Source organism: Muntiacus reevesi, chromosome 16 (genome assembly GCF_963930625.1).
Source record: "Muntiacus reevesi chromosome 16, mMunRee1.1, whole genome shotgun sequence".
NCBI classification, from domain to species: Eukaryota; Metazoa; Chordata; class Mammalia; order Artiodactyla; family Cervidae; genus Muntiacus; species Muntiacus reevesi.
In genome coordinates this window covers 23,365,544-23,385,176 of record NC_089264.1, presented here as the reverse complement: position 1 = coordinate 23,385,176, position 19,633 = coordinate 23,365,544, and the positions used below count along the sequence as shown (strand labels likewise).

The 19,633-nt window shown below is 37.2% G+C and overlaps 1 protein-coding gene across 3 annotated transcripts in view; it reads right to left on the bottom strand.

Moving 5' to 3' along the window:
* Positions 1–18,348, bottom strand: part of EMCN (endomucin) — a 118,549-nt gene extending 100,201 nt beyond the window's left edge. For 2 of the 3 annotated variants that reach the window (XM_065907278.1, XM_065907279.1), the window contains exon 1: positions 18,122–18,348. In XM_065907278.1, the coding sequence (XP_065763350.1) occupies positions 18,122–18,191 (70 nt within the window). In that variant the 5' untranslated portion in view covers positions 18,192–18,348. The remainder of the gene's footprint in view (positions 1–18,121) is intronic. The other variant, XM_065907277.1, reaches the window with a different exon arrangement.
* Positions 18,349–19,633: the final 1,285 nt, after the last annotated feature.

Below are 19,633 nucleotides of genomic sequence, written 5' to 3'. Positions count from 1 at the left end.
GACAGTATCCCAAAATGACACTCACAGCTTCTCCCCAACACAGACCAAGGATTATAAAAAACACTGTCCTTCAGTCACTGAAGACAAATCCAGGAATGCCTTAGTATTTTCAACTCTGCTGATTTTTTAAGAAATATAGGTTTTCAAATTAAGGCAAGAAGCAGTTAGTAAACATCACCCATGTGCCCAAAGACAGATATTCAGAAAAAAACATAATCAATAGATGCTGTCTTTGCTTTCAAGAGATCTATATTCTGTTGGGGTGTAATAAAGTCTATTAACAGGTTTTTAAGAAATAGCACTGTCATTTTTCTTTTTTCTATTTTGCAAATCTATAGAGTTTTAAACTTTGATATAAAACTTGTACCCAACAAATGAGGCTGTTAGAAAATGAAAAATAAGGAAAAGCTTATTGACTCATAATTTAATTATCTTCATCCCAATAATGCAATTACTATTACTAAACCTTTAAAGTAATTGATTCTATGCATTTAAAAAGATGATTCTCACTTTTAAAACTGGATTTGCAGATATACAAAGATGGTGGAGGAGTAGGTGGGTGTGGAGTACATCTCCCTCTATGGATACATCTTCTGATGTATACAGCTTCAGACACAGAAGTGCATGCAGAAAACCAGCTGAACAGAAATGTGTACCCTGACCAGTGGGAAAGAATATATAGAACCATGCAATATTCGGTAGGACAAAGGAACTAGGGGGAAAAAACAGGGGTGTTAGTAGGACTGGACCTGCCCTTGGTGGGTGGGGGAACTGAAGTGGGGTCTGACCCCCACAAAGGGGCAACTGTCTGAGTCAGAGGAGAAACATTTAAGGCTGAGAGTGAAAAAACTGACCTGTGGCAGCCTAAATGGAATGAGAATCAGACAGTCCTTGCTGCAGCCATACATACCCCAGACAGGAACGCTGGTCCCCTGGAAGGCGCAACAGCTGGGAGCTGGAGTTTAGGGATTGTGGAGCAATCCCAGGGTGAGGGCTGCTGTTGACTGCGGAGAGACAGATTGAGGGGATATGAGGGAGATCATGGTGGGAAATGCTGGTGGAGGAAAGCCAAGGAGACATGAATGCAAGGCAGTACTGCTGAGTCACACGCAGGGGGTGGAGCCATCACCATAGCCTCACTCCCCACAGGCCAGCATCAGCAGGTGAACAATAGAGAGGCTGGCCCATCAAACGCCTGACGCACTGAACTACAGACAAGAACCCCACCCAGGGTGCCCCTTTAAGTGGCTGACGCGCTGATCTACAGAGTAGAACCCAAGGCTGAAGGACCCCTCTATGTGCCTGATGCTTCAAACAACAGAGAAGGACCCCAAGGGAGCCCTCTAAGTGCCTGAATGGGCAGAGCTATGGAGAAAGACTGGCCAAAGAGGCCTTCTGATCACCAGCTACAAGAGGCTTGAAAAAAGATTCTGATAGGGACATAACTCCTGTGGCAGAGGCAGTCTGTGTCCCTGCACACTTGGCGCCACCAGGGTCCCCTCAAATTAAGCAGCTGCGCCCCCTTCACGCTCAACTCTCACTGGGGCAGAGCTGCCACAGGCAAAAAACATCTTGGGTATATGTGCACAGGGTCGCTTCGGTCATGTCCAACTCTTTGTGACCTTGTGGACTGTGGCCTACCAGGCTTCTCTGTCAGAGAGGGGGGTTCTCCAGGCAAGAATATTGGAGTGTATTGGCCAATTCTGGTCATCATACCCTTCTAGAGCACTATATTTCCTGCTGCCCTAGCCTCCAATCCCCTGAGTACCCGGTGCTGCCAGAACCCCTGCGACCCAAGCAGCAGCCCCACCTCCACGCCTGGCCCTCACAGGGGCGAACCCAAGTCCTCCAGGGCAGCCTCAGGAGCAAACCCCAGTGGAACCACATGCAGAGGTAGAAATAAAACCACAGTTGAAACCCAAGGGCAGTGTTGCTAAGGGAGAAGACCCAAAACCTTCCCACCAGCTGTACAGCTGCAGATTAAATCCACACGATCAATTAGGCAGACTCTGTGTCTATGGAATATATAAGAGGACATTGAGAGCTCCCACAAAAGAAAACAGACTAGTTCTGATAGCTGCAGATGTTGGAAGCAAGAACACACAGGAGCAGGACCAGGTCAGAATCTGAGCTGCCCCCACAGCAGGTTCAGAGATCAGCACAGTGTTGGAGGACATCCTAGGGAGGTGAGGTGGACTGTGACTCCCAGCGAGGGAAAGGACTCTGACAACAGTGACTCAAGAAAAACATTTATTATTCTTATTTTTTGACTTATTCTGTAGCTTATTTTGGATTTTCTCCCCCTCCCCTCCCCCCGTTGTAGTTGTCAATTTTATTGGCACTGAGAAATCCAGTTAAGCTTTTGAGCTTTTTTTGTTTTTTCCTTAGTCACAATTTTTATACTTCTTATAAACCTCTGCCTCTATGTTGAACTTTTGCAGTTCTGCAGTTTTCCTTTTTTTTCTTTTTCTTTTTTTAATTTAAAAATTTTAAGCCTACTATTATTTTTTCTACATTTATTCCTTTGTTTTCTTTTCCTACTGTTGTTTTATCCTTGCAGTTAATCTTTAATGCATATAAATCTTCTTTATCTACATATATTTAACTTTGTATATCTATTCTTTCTTTTCTTTCTCTCCTTTCCTCTCAATATATTTATTACTTTTATTTCCATTGCTTCATTCTCCAACTGGCACCTTGCTTTAGTTTCGTTTTCCAGTTCGTGCTTTAGTTAATTTTGCTCTTGTAGATATAATTTTTAGTTTCCTTTGTTCACTGGGTCAATCTATTATACTTTAATTTTGCTGGACTGTTTTGATTTTCCTTATGGGTGTATATGTATCTGTGTACATTCAGTCAGCACTTTTTATTGTTGTTATAAACCTCTGCCTCTATGCTGTGCTTTGCAGTTCTGCAGAGTTTTCCTTTTTTCCCCTTTTTTCTTTCCTCTCCTTTTTTTTTCTTTTTTCTTTATAACTTTAATTTTTTTAAACCTATTATTTTTTCTACATTTATTCCTTTATTTGCCTTTCCTACTGTTCTTTTCCCCTTGCAGTTTAATCTTTAATGTAGATAAACCTTCTTTATCTACCTCTACTTAACTTTGGATATCTATTCTTTCTTTTCTTTCCTCTCAACGTATTTGTTAGATTGTTTTCATTGTTTTATTCCCCACTTGGAACCTTGTTTAGTTTTGTTTTCCAGTTTTTGCTTTAGTTAGTTTTGTTCTTAACTTGTAAATATAATTTTTTATTTCTTTGTTTGCCTGGTCTATCTACTGTACTTTATTTTTGTTGGACTATTTTGACTTTGCTCATGGATGTATATGTATATGTGTATATTTCATTATTTTAATTATCATTTGCCTGATTTAGTAACTGCCATTTGTCTGGGGTTCATCTTTGGTTTCTCGTTTTTGGATATTTGTTCTAATCTCAATACCATATCAAACCACTTGTGAAATCTTCGTTCCTGACCAGAGATCAAGCCTGAGCCTTTGGAGTAGGAGCACTGATTCCAAGATCCAACACTACCAGAGAACTAACCCTGCTGCTGCTGCTGCTGCTAGGTTGCTTCAGTCGTGTCTGACTCTGTGTGACCCCATAGATGGCAGTCCACCAGGCTCCGCTGTCCCTGGGATTCTCCAGGCAAGAACACTGGAGTGGGTTGCCATTTTCTTCTCTAATGCATGAAAGTGAAAAGTGAAAGTACAGTCGCTCAGTCATGTACGACTCTTCATGACCCCATGGACTGCAGCCTACCAGGTTCTTGCGTCCATGGGATTTTCCAGGCAAGAGTACTGAAGTGGGGTGCCAGGGAGTATCAAATAGTGAGAACTCTCACAAAGGAAACCACTTGAATACAAGACCCAGCATCACCCAACCACCAATAGCACCCTGTGCAGGATGCCTCACCTAAACAACAAACAAAGCAAAAATACAAACCCAGTCATCAGCAGACAGGATTATCACCTCACTCAGCCTTGCCCAGCAGAGGAAAAACAAACAAACAAAAACTCAAAACAAATCTCACCCTATACAAAGCTTACACAAACCACTGTGCTAACCTTAGGAGGGCAAACCAAAAGGAAGAAAGAATTCAACCTTCTTCAAGGAAAAAATTCAACTTTCCTTAAAGCCTGGGAAAAGGAGACCTCAAACATAATAAGTTAAAAAACAAACAATGAAAAAGCTGAGAAATACTACACAAATGAAGGAACAAACTAGAAACACAGAAGTCCAAATAAATGAACAGGAAATAGGCAGACTACATGAAAAAGAATTCAGAATAGTGATAGTAAAGATGATCAAAAACCTTGAGAGCAAAATGGAGAAAATGCAAGAATCAATTAACAAACACCTAGAAGAATTAAAGAATAAACATAGAGAGACAAACAACACAATTACTGAAATTTAAAATACTCTAGAAGGACTCAATAGAAAAACATCTGAAGCAGAAGAACAAATCAGTGAGCTGGAAGATAAAATAGTGGAAATAACTTCTGAAAAGCAGAATAAAGTAAAAAGAATGAAAAGAACTGAGGAAAGTCTCAAAGACCTCTGGGAGTATATCAAACATGGCAACATTCAAATTATAGGGGTCCCAGAAAGAAGAGAAGAAAGGGTCTGAGAAAATTTTTGAAGAGAATATAGTTGAAAATATCCCCAGCATGGAAAAGGAAATAGTCAATCAAGTCCAAGAGGCACAGAGAGTCCCATACAGGATAAACCTAAGGAGAAACATGTCAAGACACATACCAATCAAACTAACAAAGACTAAACACAAAGAAAGATTATTAAAAGCAGCAAGGGAGAAGCAACAAGTAACATACAAGGGAAACCCCATATGCTTAACAGCTGATCTTTCAGCAGAAGCTCTGCAGACCAGAAGGGAATGTCAGGATATATTTAAAGTACTGAAAGGAAAAAATCTACAACCAAGATCACTGTGCCCAGCAAGTATCTCATTCAAAATTGATGGAGAAATAAAAATCTTTTCAGACAAGCAAAAGTTAAGAGAATTAAGTACCACCAAACCAGCTTTACAACAAACGTTAAAGGGACTTATATAGTCAAGAAATACAAGAAAAGAAAAAGATCTACAAAATCAAACCCCCCAAATTAAGAAAATGGCAATAGGAACATATATATCAATAATTACTTTAAATGTAAATGGATTGAATACTCCAACCAAAGGACACAAACTGGTTAAATGGATACAAAAACAAGACCCATATATATGCTGTCTACAAGAAACCCACTTCAGACCTAAAGACACATACAGACTGAAAGTGAGAGAATGGAAAATATATTCCATGCAAATTAAAAGCAAAAGAAGGCTTGAGTAGCAATCCTCATATCAGATAAAATAGACCTTAAAATAAAGAATATTTCAAGAGATAAGGAAGGACACTACATAAGGATCAAGGATCAATCCAAGAGAAAGACATAACAATTGTAAATCTCCATGCATCCAACATAGGAAACCCCCAATACATAAGACAAACACTAACAGACATAAAAGGAGAAGTTGACAGTAACATAATAATTGTAGGAGACTTTAATACCCCACTCACACCAATGGACAGATCATCAAAACAGAAAATTAATAACTAAACACAAGTCTTAAAAGATACTTAGATGAGATGGATCTCATTGATATCTTCAGGACATTCCATCCAAATGCAGAAGAATACACCTTCTTCTCAAGTGCGCATGGAACATTCTCCAGGATAGACCACATTTTGGGTCACAAATCAAACTTCAGTAAATTTAAGAAAATTGAAATCGTATCAAACACCTTCTCTGACCTCAATGCTATGAGAAAAAAAGCTGTAAGAAACACAGACACATGGAAATTAAATGACATGTTTCTAAACAACCAACAGTTTAGTGAAGAAATCAAAAAGGAAATTAAAAAATGTCTAGAAAGAAATAACAATGGAAACATGGCAACTCAAAACCTATGGGATGCCGCAAAAGCAGTTCTAAGAGGGAAGTTTATAGCAATAGAATCCTATCTCAAGAAGCAAGAAAAATATTGAATAGACAACCTAACTTTACATCTAAAACAACTGGAAAAATAAGAACAAAACCCCCCAAAATTAGTAGAAGGAAAGAAATCATAAAGATCTGAGCAGCAATAAATGAAAAAGAAATGAAAGAAGCAATAGTAAATTAATAAAACTAAAAGCTGGTTCTTTGAGGAGATAAACAAAATTGACAAGTCTTTAGCCAGGCTCATCAAGAAAAAAAGAGAGAAGAATCAAATAAACAAATATTAGAAATGAAAAAGGGGAGGTTACAAAGACAATACAGAAATACAAAGGATTATAAGAAACTGTTATGAGCAACTATACGGCAATAAAATAGACAACCTGGAAGAAATGGACAGATTCTTAGAAAAGTTCAAATTTCCAAGACTAAATCAGGAAGAAATAGAAATTATGAACAACCCATTTACAAGCACTGAAATTGAAGCTATGATCAAAAATCTCCCAAAAAACAAAAGCCCAGGATCAGATGGATCAGATTCCATCCTGATCAGATGGAATTCACAGGAGAATTCTATCAAACATTTAGAGAAGAGCTAATGCCTATCGTTCTAAAATTCTTTCAAAAATTGCAGAGGAAGGAACACTTCCAAACTCATTCTAAGAGGCCACCATTACCCTGATACCAAAACCAGACAAAGACACCCCCAAAAAAGAGAAAACTACAGGCCAATATCAATGATGAACATAGATGCAAAAATCCTCAACAAACTTTTAGCAAACACAATTCAGCAACACATCAAAAAATGCACACACCATGATCAAGTTGAGTTTATTCCAGGGGTGCAAGGATTCTTCAATATATGCAAATAAAACAATGTGATACACCATAGCAAAAAATTGAAAGATAAAAACCATATGATAATCTCAATAGATGCAGAAAAAGGCTTTGACAAAATTCAGCACCCATTTATGATTAAAACTCTTCAAAAAATGGGCATAGAAGGAACCTACCTCAACATACTAAGGGCCATATATGATAAGCCTATAGAAAACATTATTCTCAATGGTGAAAAACTGAAAGCATTCCCCCTAAGATCAGGAACAAGTCAATGGTGTGCACTTTCACCACTATTATTCAACATAGCTTTGGAAGTCCTAGCTATAGCAATAAGAGAAGAAAAAAGAAAGAAAATGAATCCAGGTTGGAAAAGTAGAAGTAAAGTTCTCACTGTTTGCAGATGACATGATAGTATACACAGAAAACCCTAAAGATACTATCAGAAAATTACTAGAGCTAATCAGTGAATTTAGCAAAGTTGCAGGATACAAAATTAATACAAAGAAGTCACTTGCATTTCTATTTACTAACAATGAAAAATCAGAATGATAAATTAACGAATCAATCTCATTCACCATTGCAACAAAAAAGATTAAATATCTAGGAATAAACTTACCTAATGAGACAAAAGAACTGTACACAGAAAATTATCAGACCCCAGTGAAAGACATAAAAGATGACATAAACAGATAGGGAGATATATATTCCATGCTCCTGGGTAGGAACAATCAATTCTGCAAAAATGACTATATTACCAAATGCAATCTACAGATTCAATGTGATCCCTATCAAATTACCAACGGCATTTTTCACAGAACTAGAACAAAAACTTTCACAATTCATATGGAAACATAAAAGACCCCGAATACCCAGAGCAGTCTTGAGAAAGAAGAATGGAGCTGGAGGAACCAACCTTCCTGACCTTAGATTATACTACAAAACTACAGTCATCAAGACAGCATGGTACAGGTACAAAGACAGAAATATGAACAAATGGAACAAGATAGAAAGCCCAGAAATAAACCCTTGCACCTATGGGTACCTTATTTTTGACAAAGGTGGCAAGAGTATTCAATGGGGCAAAGACAGCCTCTTCAATAAATGGTGCTGGGAAAACTGGACAGCCATATGTAAAAGAATGAAGTTAGAACACTTCCTAACACCATGCACAAAAATAAACTCAAAATTTAGGGTTAAAGACATAAATGTAAGACCAGAAACTATAAAACTCTTAGAGGAAAACATAGGCAGAACACTCAATGACATAAAACAAAGCAAAATCCTCTATGACCCATCTCCTAGTTTTTGAGTTATGGGAATTAAAGCAAAAGTAAACAAGTGGGACCTGATTAAACTTAAAAGTTTTTGCACAGCAAAGAAAACTGTAAGCAAGATGAAAAGACAACCTTCAGAATGGGAGAAAATAACAGCAAATGAAACAACTGACAAAGAATTAATTTCTAATATATATAAGCAACTCATCCAACTCAATGCCAGAAAAACAAACAAGCCAATCAAAAAGTAGGAGAAAGACCTAAAGAGACATTTCTCCAAAGAAGATATACAGATGGTTAACAAAGACATGAAAAGATGCTCAACAGTGCTCATTATTAGAGAAATGAAAATCAAAACTACAATGAACAACAACAAAAAATAAACTACAATGAGATATCACCTCACACCAGTCAGAATGGTCATCATCAAAAAGTCTACAAACAATAAATACTGGAGAGGGTGTGAAGAAAATAGAACACTTTTGCACTGTTGGTGGGAATGTAAATTAATACAGCCAACTATGGAAGACAGTATGGAGATCCCTTAAAAAACTAGGAATAAAACCACCCTATGACCCAGCAATCCCACTTCTAGGCATATACCCTGTAAACCAAAATTGAAAGGGACACATGTATCCCATTGTTCACTGCAGCACTATTTACAATAGCTAGAATATGGAAGCAACCTAGATGTCCATCAACAGATGAATGGATAAAGAAATGTGGTACATATACACAACGGAATGTTACTCAGCCATAAAAAGGAACACATTTGAGTCAGTTCTGATGAGGTGGATGAACCTAAAACCTATTATACAGAGTGAAGCAAGTCAGAAAGAGAAAGATAAATATTGTATTCTAACGCATATATACGGAATCTAGAACAATGGTACTGAAGAATTTATTTACAGGGAAACAATAGAGAAACTGACATAGAGAATAGACTTATGGACATGGGGAGAGGGAAGGAGAGGGTGAGATGTTTGGAAAGTGTAACATGGAAACTTACACTACCATATGTAAAATAGATAGCAACAGGAATTTGCTGTATATCTCAGAAACTCAAATAGGGGCTCTGTATAAACCAGAGGCATGGAATGGAAAGGGAGATGGGAGGGAGGTTCAAAAGGGAGGTGATATATGTATACCTATGACTGATTCATGTTGAGGTTTGATAGAAAACAGCAAAATTCTGTAAAGCAATTATCTTTCAATAAAAAAATAAATTAAAAGAAATAAAAAACCACTGGAGTTTTGGAAGGAGGGATAATTAAGGGATGCCTCATTGTGGGATAGAGGGATAGTCACAATAGCCTTGAACTGACAACTGCAGGAGTGGCCTCAGTTCCCCAGGGAAAGTGTCCAAGAGTTCAGTATGGATGTCCTGACACTTTCTAAATTCCCTCGAGGGCCGACTTCACAGTTCAAACCACACATACACAAACACACACACATATACACACAAAGTCGTTTCTTTTCCCACTTCAGTTAAAAATAAGTTCAATGTGTGATACAAATGATTTCCTGTGTTTTGTGTGTGTGATTTTTATAACTTGGGTATGATTTCAACACATGGTAATTTGAATGTGTAGCAGCCATAAACATATTTAAAGATATATGATTCAAACAGTTATAATGGGTTGGCAGTTAAAGGCCCAGCCAGTTAGAAAGAATTCTCAAATTTATTAAATGTGTTCTTCATCTGTTGATTCCATGAGTTAAATATTAGGTTGCATATTAATAACTAAATGTTAATAGTGATGTATGACCTACAGAGCATCTAAAATCTGTTTTCCACTTAGCATTTAACACCAGTATTCTGTCAGCAATGATTGTTTTTCTCATTTTTAGATATAGAAACTGAGGATAACAAGCATATAGGATCTTGGTCAACTTTAGCGTACTAAGAAGGTGGATTCAAAGTTGGTTCTCACATTAAGACCAAAGTTCCTTCCACTAACATATCCCACCTCTCAGAGTAAGCAATGCTCAATGTTTTAAGATAGGAAATCATATTTGAGGAAGTTCACAATCTCAGTCTGAAAAGTTAGAATTTTCATTAAATACATATACAATTTTGTTTATTAATTTGAGTGATTAGTTTATACATGGAGTTAAATAACTTATGAACCTTAAAGGGATACTAGATAATACACTAGTCTGTATATGTCAAATTATGCCTGTATATAATGCGGTTAAGAACAGAACTGGCAATCATATTCCAATCCAACATCAGTTCTATTGTGAACATTTTTTGTGTGCTGATTTTTCTCTTTGTGAGAATCCACATTGTAATTATTTAAATATTTGCTGATCCTAGATTGAAATCAACTTGGCAATGAAGAAGTTTATCTAAGGAATGAGATATTATAAACTGTAGGATTCTGAGTTCTCAAGTTCAGCAAAACATAGAGTCACTATATGCTGGGATATTATTCTTGGTGTTTATATATATTACCTCACATGATCTTTCTAATGTCCCCATGAGGTAAGACTGTATTCATCCATGTTTTATAGCTGAAAAAGTTGAAGGTTAAGTAACTTGCCCAAGTTCACACAGATAGTAAGTGGCAGAGCTGGAATTTGAATCCAGACTGTCTGGCTCCAGGAGAATTATAAATGTGACACTAGGTAATTAATTACCAGTAGTTATTTCCTCTTCACTTCTTTCCTTCTCTTTTAAGTCCTATATTAGCTTCACTGACATTTATACTAGAACAAAGAACTTTTTTTTTTCAACCAACACAATAGTGGGTAGGTAGGGAAATGCCTAAAATTTCTTTCAACTCAATTATTAATAATTAATTGAATTCAAGATATTCAGAGGCTAATTATCACCAAGTAGAAATTCATTCACTGCATTGCAGCCTTAGTTTGATGTTTACAGGTACTGAAGGCGCTATAAGAGGCAGCAGTGCTTCTAAATTACTCAAGGAGTGAGTCTCTACCCTTAATCTTTTCAGTCAGAGAAACTCAACTTATTGCAGTTCCACTACACTGGAGGATAGCAAGCTAGAAGGGAAATTTTGAAGAACAGTGTTCTCTGATTTTAAGCACTATCACTCTATGATAACTTTCAAGCCTCAGTGTTCTAATCAGTAAAATGGAAATGATAAAATAGGCATTGAAATGTTGTGATAGAAGAAGTAAGGCATGTAAAGTGCCAGCCATCACAAACAGTAGATGTCAGCAGATGTTGTGACAATATTTATCTGGGTTAACTTAGACCAGACCCCGTTGTGATTGCCATTCTCTGGGTTTTGACACAATTAATTTAGGTTGGGGTCAGAATATGATTGATTAAACAGAATACAAATCACTTTACATTTCAGATGAAAGTAAAAGTGTTAGTCACTCAGTCGTGTCCAACTCTTTGTGACCCCATGGACTGCAGCCCACCAGGCTCCTCTGTCCATGGAATTCTCCAGGCAAGAATACTGGAGTGGGTAGCCACATTTCAGATGAGCAGCACATTAAGAGTAAAATCAATGTCATTGACATTTTGACTATCGACCTTACAATATAATTCATTACTAACTCAAATACAGACAGATGATTGCCTTAGAAAAGGACCTGCTTGGAATACTGTTTAACTTATTCAACAAAAGCTTTTTAGATTTTTTTTTTCTTGAAGTGAAGAGGAAGAAAGTAGTGAATATTAATTAGAGTATCAGAGAAATTCGGGTATAATTTATATACATTACCATCCAAACCAAAATGTTCCCATCAAAAAGTTATAAATCCTGGCTTTCTCAAAAAGCAGGGCCAAACAAGGGTTTGTGTGCAATTTGTAGAGGAAAGTACTCACAGGAAAAGGAGTAGAGGACTAAAACAGTGGAATCGGAGCAGCCATAGAAGAGGAAAGCATTTATTCACTGGTCCCATTCTTCTTTTTGGCAAACGCTAGATTGAAGCGACTTAGCAGCAGCAGCAGCAGTGCTAAGGCTCTTATATGTCTAGCTCAGATACATAACTGGGCCATGCACGGTTCTGTAAGTGAAGCATGCCTTAGGATCAGAACAATATCAGACAGGAAAGCAAGAGATACTCATTCATGTGAGACAAGATACTGTCAGGCTACACCTGACAGGTTGCCATAGCAATGGTTAGACTAAACACATCCGGAGAGGATGTAGGTGGCTGCTTCTATTTAGAGACTGGTTGTGATTATCCCTACTGATATGTATGCTACAAGACACAAAACCTCTATTGATGTTTAGAAAACTACTTTTTTATGGTTGCTGAAATTGGGGAATCATATAGTGGCCTCTCTAAATGTAACTGACATCACTACTGTTTCCCTTGCTACTGCTGATGTGGGTGCAAAAAGATCTTATTTGTCAACTAAAAGAACTTCTTTAAACACTCAACAGCCATTATCATCCTAACCTGATAGAGCTATAGTGACCCACAGGAATTCGGTAACAGGAAAGGAGACACTCATTACACAGGAATTGAATGGAATGTCGCTTAGAGTAAATTCCTGCTTTGACATTCAGTGTTTAGAAAAGCATATCTCAAATTGTTCTCAAAGATGAAGAGGAAGTTGGAAAGTAATGACCAAGACAAAAAGAATATAAAGAACTTGGATTAGACAATTATTCGCAAGTAAAAGTATTTCCCTGAAGCTTGAAATACAGCTTCATCAATGAAAAGGAAAGGATGGGCAATTATCCAGTAAATTAGAAGCTCTCTGAAACCTTCAAATGTTTATCTTTTTACCGTCAATATATAAATAATTATGATCAGCAAGATAAAACTGCCAGACAATTTGCTGACAACTGTTATGAATCTCTTGAAAATAAAAATTCTAGAATGACCACATCTATTTTTAGACAGAGATCATTGACGAAAAAAAAAGTGGAGTAAAGAAAAAATACAAAATAAATGGTTTGGAAATTGAATACTTTTCCCATTTAATTTGTTTCCACACTGGTTCACTCTTTTTACAGTAGGTCACCCATCTCAGGTAAGTTCTATCGGTAAGTATCTAAGAGAAGGTAATAAGTAAGATAATCTGCTCTGAAGTAACTCATATGTTACCTAAAATAACATATGAATTAATGATGTATGATATTTATTTGATTTTATTCCAACTTCTCTTTTGTGAACTTTGCTTTAAGAAAAAAAAGCCATTTTGTAATGGCTTGAGAAGTGAGGAGCAAGGTTTCTCCTTGAATATGTATAACTTTAAGAAAATATTACATAAAATATTTGACATCCAAAAAAGAGACAAAGCATTCAATTGGCCCAAAATTCATTTTGGTTTTTCTATAACATCTTACAGTAAAATCCAAATGAAGTTTCTGGCCTACCCAACAGAACCAATTCTATTTAGATATTCTTTCTCCCAGTGATTATGGTCAGAATAGCTTATCCTTCCAGATTTGTTGTAAATTACTATCACCTGATACTCGGTCATCTACCTATCCCTATCATCTCCTCTGCTACAGTTTGGAAAAGACTTATTTTGATGAGAAGCCCCTTTCCTTATATTTGGTGCTCACTTCCATAGCCAGGAATCAAAATAATTCACTTGTTTCCATGTTATGTTCTGTGATTCTTACCTGTCCATAATCTTTTCACAAAGATAAGATGTGTGGTTAGTTGCTCAATCATGTCCGACTCTGTGAACCCATGGACTGTAGCCCGCTAAGCTCCTCTGTCCCTGGGGATTCTCCAGGCAAGAATACTGGAATGGGTTGCCATGCCCTCCTCCAAGGAAATCTTCCCTACCCAGGGATCAAACCCAGGTCTCCCACGTTGCAGGCAGATTCTTTACCATCTGAGCCACCGGGAAGCCCTTTCTCAAAGATAAGGTAGTAAACAATGTGATTATCCGATGAAGACATTAAAAATGGGAAAAAAAGGAATAATATGTCATGCATTTATGTATTCATTCAGCTTATTATATCCTTATTATATTTAGAACTGTTACTACACAAATTATAATAAATATGACCTTTACTTTCAAGGTGCTTATAGTCTGATAGAGGAGATATGCACACAAATGACTATGAAAATAATTGCCACAAGTCAGTTATAAGTATCAACATCCAGAGGAAAAATAAATTGCCTCTCTACATTACTAATCTTCCATTGGGCAGGACAAGACTAAAAACTCTTGGGAAACAAGTGTAAAGAACACTCATTCCTCACCATCACCTCTAGGCACAGGTGGGCAACTATGCACCAGACAAATTTAATCTATCATTGGACATCTCTATTTGAGTATTTTATTAGGATTTCAAACTCACCATGTCCAAAATCAAATTCACCTAAACCGTTTCCTCCTATCTTTCCCCAGCCCTGGTGCCAAACTATTTCCCTATTTGTTATTCAAATAACATTCTCTCTACATCTCAGTTATTTTCTCTCTCATAATCAGTCAATAATATGTCAAATCACAAACTGTCTACCTCCTTAAAGCTCTTCACTGACCCTTCTTTTCATTTTATTGATTTGTAATAACATTTGCACCATTTTTTTTTAGTTTTTATTTCTCCTGACTATAATAGTCTAATCTTTATTCTGCTGACAGATTAATCTTCTCAATTCATAGCCCCAAATACATAATTCCCATGCTCAAACACATTTAGAGTCTTCAAAATAGTTAACTATCTGAGTCAATATTTCTAACCTTCTAACCTTTCTAACCTATATTCTGAGACTATATTTCCAACACTTAACCTCTGTCCAACCTGTCATCTCCTTATATTTCTAGACTAGAACATAGTGCTTTAAAGTTCCTACTCAAGACATTTCATCCATCCAGGATCTCCAGTTTTTCAAGTCTCAAAGTTTATCATAATTTCCATTTTTATATGAAGACTTTGTTGATATTCCTATACTCCAAACTAAGCTAGTTGTGAATTCTCCATAAACATTACTACTACTTAAGACTTCTAATATAATCAAACTTATAAATTGGGGTTAGAGTTAAGGTTGGAGGATGAGCCAATTATTTGACTAATCCTCCTCTTCCCCTCTTCTAGGGCAAGAGTTGAGTCTTATTGATCTCTATAAACCTACAGTGTCTAGCATAGTTATCTGTCTTATAGTGTATTCAATCTATTTTTTTCCTGTGAAATAGAATGTTCAACCCCTAACAAATAACTTTCAACAAGCAGTTAAATTCATCTTCAGATACCAATAATGTGATGTTTGCTCCTGCTTGCAAAAGCCTTAAACATTTTAATCTTTCTTAAGTTAATGCAAAGTTCAAAGAGGCAAATGACACTTGAAAAATAAATTACTTCCAGGGCCTCCTTTTTCTTGGAATCCTTCTTCATTTAATTTTTCTCATTCCTGACAGTCAAAAACTCATCGATCTAGACTTAAAAGCCTGAGGAGCTTAAAGGTCACTGTAGGGGTCTGTTCAGTTTTAAATACAATTTAGAAAACCTTGAGAAAGAATGACAGTTCTTTTTCAGGAAGCTCCCATACATATTTCAATAGAACAACTCTCCAAATCAGAGATTATAAAATATTATACCACCAATGAAGTAATAGAAAAAGTCACTCACTGCCATGCAGAAAGATTTCCTTGATTTTCATGAAGAGTACAAAAGGCTATATTGTATTTATTTAAATCTGAGACTGACAAAAAATCAGAAAGAAAAAGAAAAGTAGTAATTTCTCTAAAAGATCATTATTTGGGAATAAATTACCATGCCAAAAAAAAAAAAAAAAAAAAAAGGCATGGACCTTCTTGATAACTTGTGAATTTAAGGCAGATGAAATGCCTCCTGCAGTACCCCTATAATAAACTCTGCTGATGAAGTATGTTAAGTATTCTAAGCTTGGGGAACATATAAAGCTTTGAAATCAATGTGTTTCCGGTACAGGGGATTAGGAAAAGAACTTAATAAATCAGCTTAGGAAATGCTTCATTTCCTGTACCATATCTGGGAAGGAAAACATAAAACAGGCAGAACCAGGTGCAGCAAAATCATATACGTGGATGGGAAAATCTCTTCCAATTCCTTCTGGACCTCACTCAGCTGGTCAATTTATGCTCTCTGGAGCTAATGCTCTTTTTTCTAGGATAAATGGGGTGGATTTTACAGACACTTGCCTTAAATTAACAAAGGCTCATTGACAGAGGCTGAAGCAGATAGTCATTATGTAACTGTTGTCTCTGCTTAAATGAGAAATTATTTCAGCTGGGTTAAAAGTTCCTTAGAAAGAAGATACTACTAACAGAGAGGTTGGGATCATTGCCAGTGAGCTAACGGACCTCGGTATTTTCTTAACATGACCATAACAGAAGAAATCTGCCAGGTCATCTCTGGGTTATTCCTCACCTTTCCATCTTCCTTACAGTCAGGTTTTGCAGCCTGATTCTATGGATTCTATTCCAATTTGCTTTCAGAAATACATGTAATCCATTCAGAGTTTAACAATGCAAGGGAAGTAGTATACTTATTGATGCTTGCACACCTGGGATGGCAAACAGCTGAACTCAGACGTTCAGAATTTATATTGACACGTGTTTATGAGCAGTGTTTCTCATAGCACCAATTCCGATCAATCTCTCCCATGCGAACTGCAGAGTTATTTATAAGCTAGTGCATTGATTTCTGTGTCACCTCATGAATAATTTTTGTTCTGAAAAAATCAGAACTTTGTAAATCATCTAAGCTAACTTTTGGTTTTAATACCCACTGCGACTTAAATCTGGAAGCTCCCAGATAGGTTGTAATCAATTTGATTTTGTAGTGTTTGGATATTTGTCCTAAATGTATACACATATTTTGAGAAATTAATGATAAATACTGTTCAAGAAGGAGTGTGTTTATTTTTTCTTACATAATCACTGCAAATTGGAATTTTGTAATCAGTGGACTTTTGAAAAGAGCACATGCGAAATAAAATTAGGGGCTGTGCTGGTAGCTCAGATGGTAAAGAATCCACATGCAATGTGGGAGACCTGGGTTAAATCCCTGGGTTGGGAAGATCCCCTAGAGGAGGGCATGGAAAAATTAAATTAGAATTGTTTTTCTTCCAGGGCTCCTCAGAGTCAGAATTAATGTGTCCCAACTGTGTTCCTTTATGATAGTATTTTGTATTTTGGTTTTTGCACTTATTAAATCTGTCTTGTGTTAGAAGTGCATGTTTTATTTCTCCCAGTGGTGTATTTACCACTATGGGCAAGGACAATGTCTCACTCATTTTTGCATACCTTGTACTGCTGAGTACATGGTGGGAGCCTAATAAATATTGATTAAATTTAATTACTTACAGTACATCTCTCTGGAAGGGTTAAAAGTCAAATGTAATCATTACTTGCAAATGGTAATTAATATAGTCAGGGCTTATATAGGTGTATATATATCCTTTATCTAAGTTTCAGAACCTGCAGTCAATCAGTAGGGTTTTTATGTCTATAAATTCCCTGAAATGTTACAGAAAATTTTGTACATATATGTGTAGATATGTGTTTATTTCTAAAGCAAGCATCTCTACACTTTAATCAAGTGATTCTCCTCCTTTCTCACCCTCCCCTCTCAAGATTTTTAGATTCACCTCCCCAGGGAGCTTTATCCAACCGCTCTTTCAGAGGCAGAAAACAGTTGGGACAAATAATTGACCAGCAACTGCAACACAACATTTCTGATTATTATAGCCTTTCACCCATACATGACAAACTTCTTGTATGTAGACTTACATTTGAAAAGAGTACATTTTTGAGAAATAGCCCATTTCTAACCAGCATATAATCCTCAGATTGTGACTTTCCAAAAAGGCTACTGTACATTCCCAGCACCTTTTGGATGCCACGGAACACACTGGAAGGCCGCTGCCGCAGCAAACGTTTTCCTCCAGTGAAAACAAGCATCCTTTCTGTGGTGCCTTTTCCATGCACTCTCCAGCCACACGCACACGCTCAGCTCAGCAAATGCACTGCTGCATCTTCATTTCAGGGCAAACTCCCTGAAGGTAAACTGAGGCTCAGAGTGCCTGAGGGTGATTTCTAATCCACACCATCAGAAAAACAAGAGAAATCCGTACCTGCGTTTTGCGCATTTCTAGAAATACTGGCCAGAAGAAGACAAAAGATGGGGCCTTGAAGCAGCTTCATAGTGCCCGAGGACGGTCACAGCAGCTCCTCTCTCCAGAGTCAGGCAGGGACAACACCCTCCCAGCCTGGCAGGGCCTTCTTAGCAAATGGAAAAGGTGTGCTGGATGTGAACAGCCGCTGCCCATTCCTACTTATTTCGGGGGCTCTGATAAAGAACGGGAGGAAATGCACACACTCCCTTTGGGAGTTCAACAGAGAGGAGATTTATTGTTTCAGTCCCTTACAGGAACTCTTTTTTTTTTTTTTTCCTCTTCCTTTGGCAGCCATTTGTGTTTTTGTTACTACATTATTTTGTTCTTCTTCAACAAAAAGGTCAGGACGGGTTTTGAACAGAAAGAGATCTTTCTTGAGAATGGATCATACAGGCTTTCTAACTTTTGTTTTGAAAGTGTGTTTCGGAGTGATTATAAAGGGGCCTCATTAAACAGTGACTAGGTTTGGATAAAGAGGCTTTAACTAACTGCCTGAGGGTTAAATTTTAAAGCAGAATTCACAAGGAATCGGCTTCTCTTTTTCCAACTTGAAAGCCAAATTAGTAAAAACCACCTTCTGGAGATAAATGCAAAACTTTATGAAAGTAGATCATGCTCTGAGTAAGGGAAAAGACTTCTTATTTAATGGCCAAGGAGGTTTTTCAGGATATTTCTCATAGAATTACGTAAAATCATGTGAAAGTCCACTGGTCATTCCTAGTCTTATTGTTGGAATCTGATGAAGGAAAAGGAAAAATTACTTATAATACTCCACAGATACTCTTCTCTAGGAAATGTGATTGAAAAGGCATTGGGGTGGGTAGAATGCTCTTGTAACAAATCAGTGAGGTTGAGAGAGATGGAGTCCTTGGACCAGAATACCAATCAGGCAAGATCTTCGGTGTATCAGGGATCTCTTTGATGTTAGCAGCAATTGATTAAAACATGTAATGCAGTCACAGTCCTGGCTAAAATCCCTGTGTGTGCCAAGTAATTCTACACTTCTTCCCAGTCACAGGCTGCACATCTAATCTCAGCCAATCATCCTTTTATATACCTTCAGGCATGAAGCCCTGTGGACAAAAGAGTGTCAATGGATCAATACTAATTCATCTGCTCCACCAATAAAGCTATTCCCAGATTACAGCTCCACCTGTTCATAAGGAGAACACACATTTCACTGCTGCACGGTGCTGGGCAGGACTCATGACAAGAGTGGTTAGAACAAGTCACTGAAAAACACCATAAAACACTAGCTTATTTTATCCTAAGTTACACCAAGTCCCAGAAGAGCCTCCAAGTGTCTATTTTGTGTATAAAGCCTAATTTTACTCTCCCTTCTAAGTAATTTTCTAAAACAGACTGCCTTTGCAGTTGTTACTCAATTTAGCATATCCTGGACAGTATAAAGATAGCAATGTATGTGAATAGATGTCACATGCACTTTCCAGAAATAAATTGGGTGTGGCC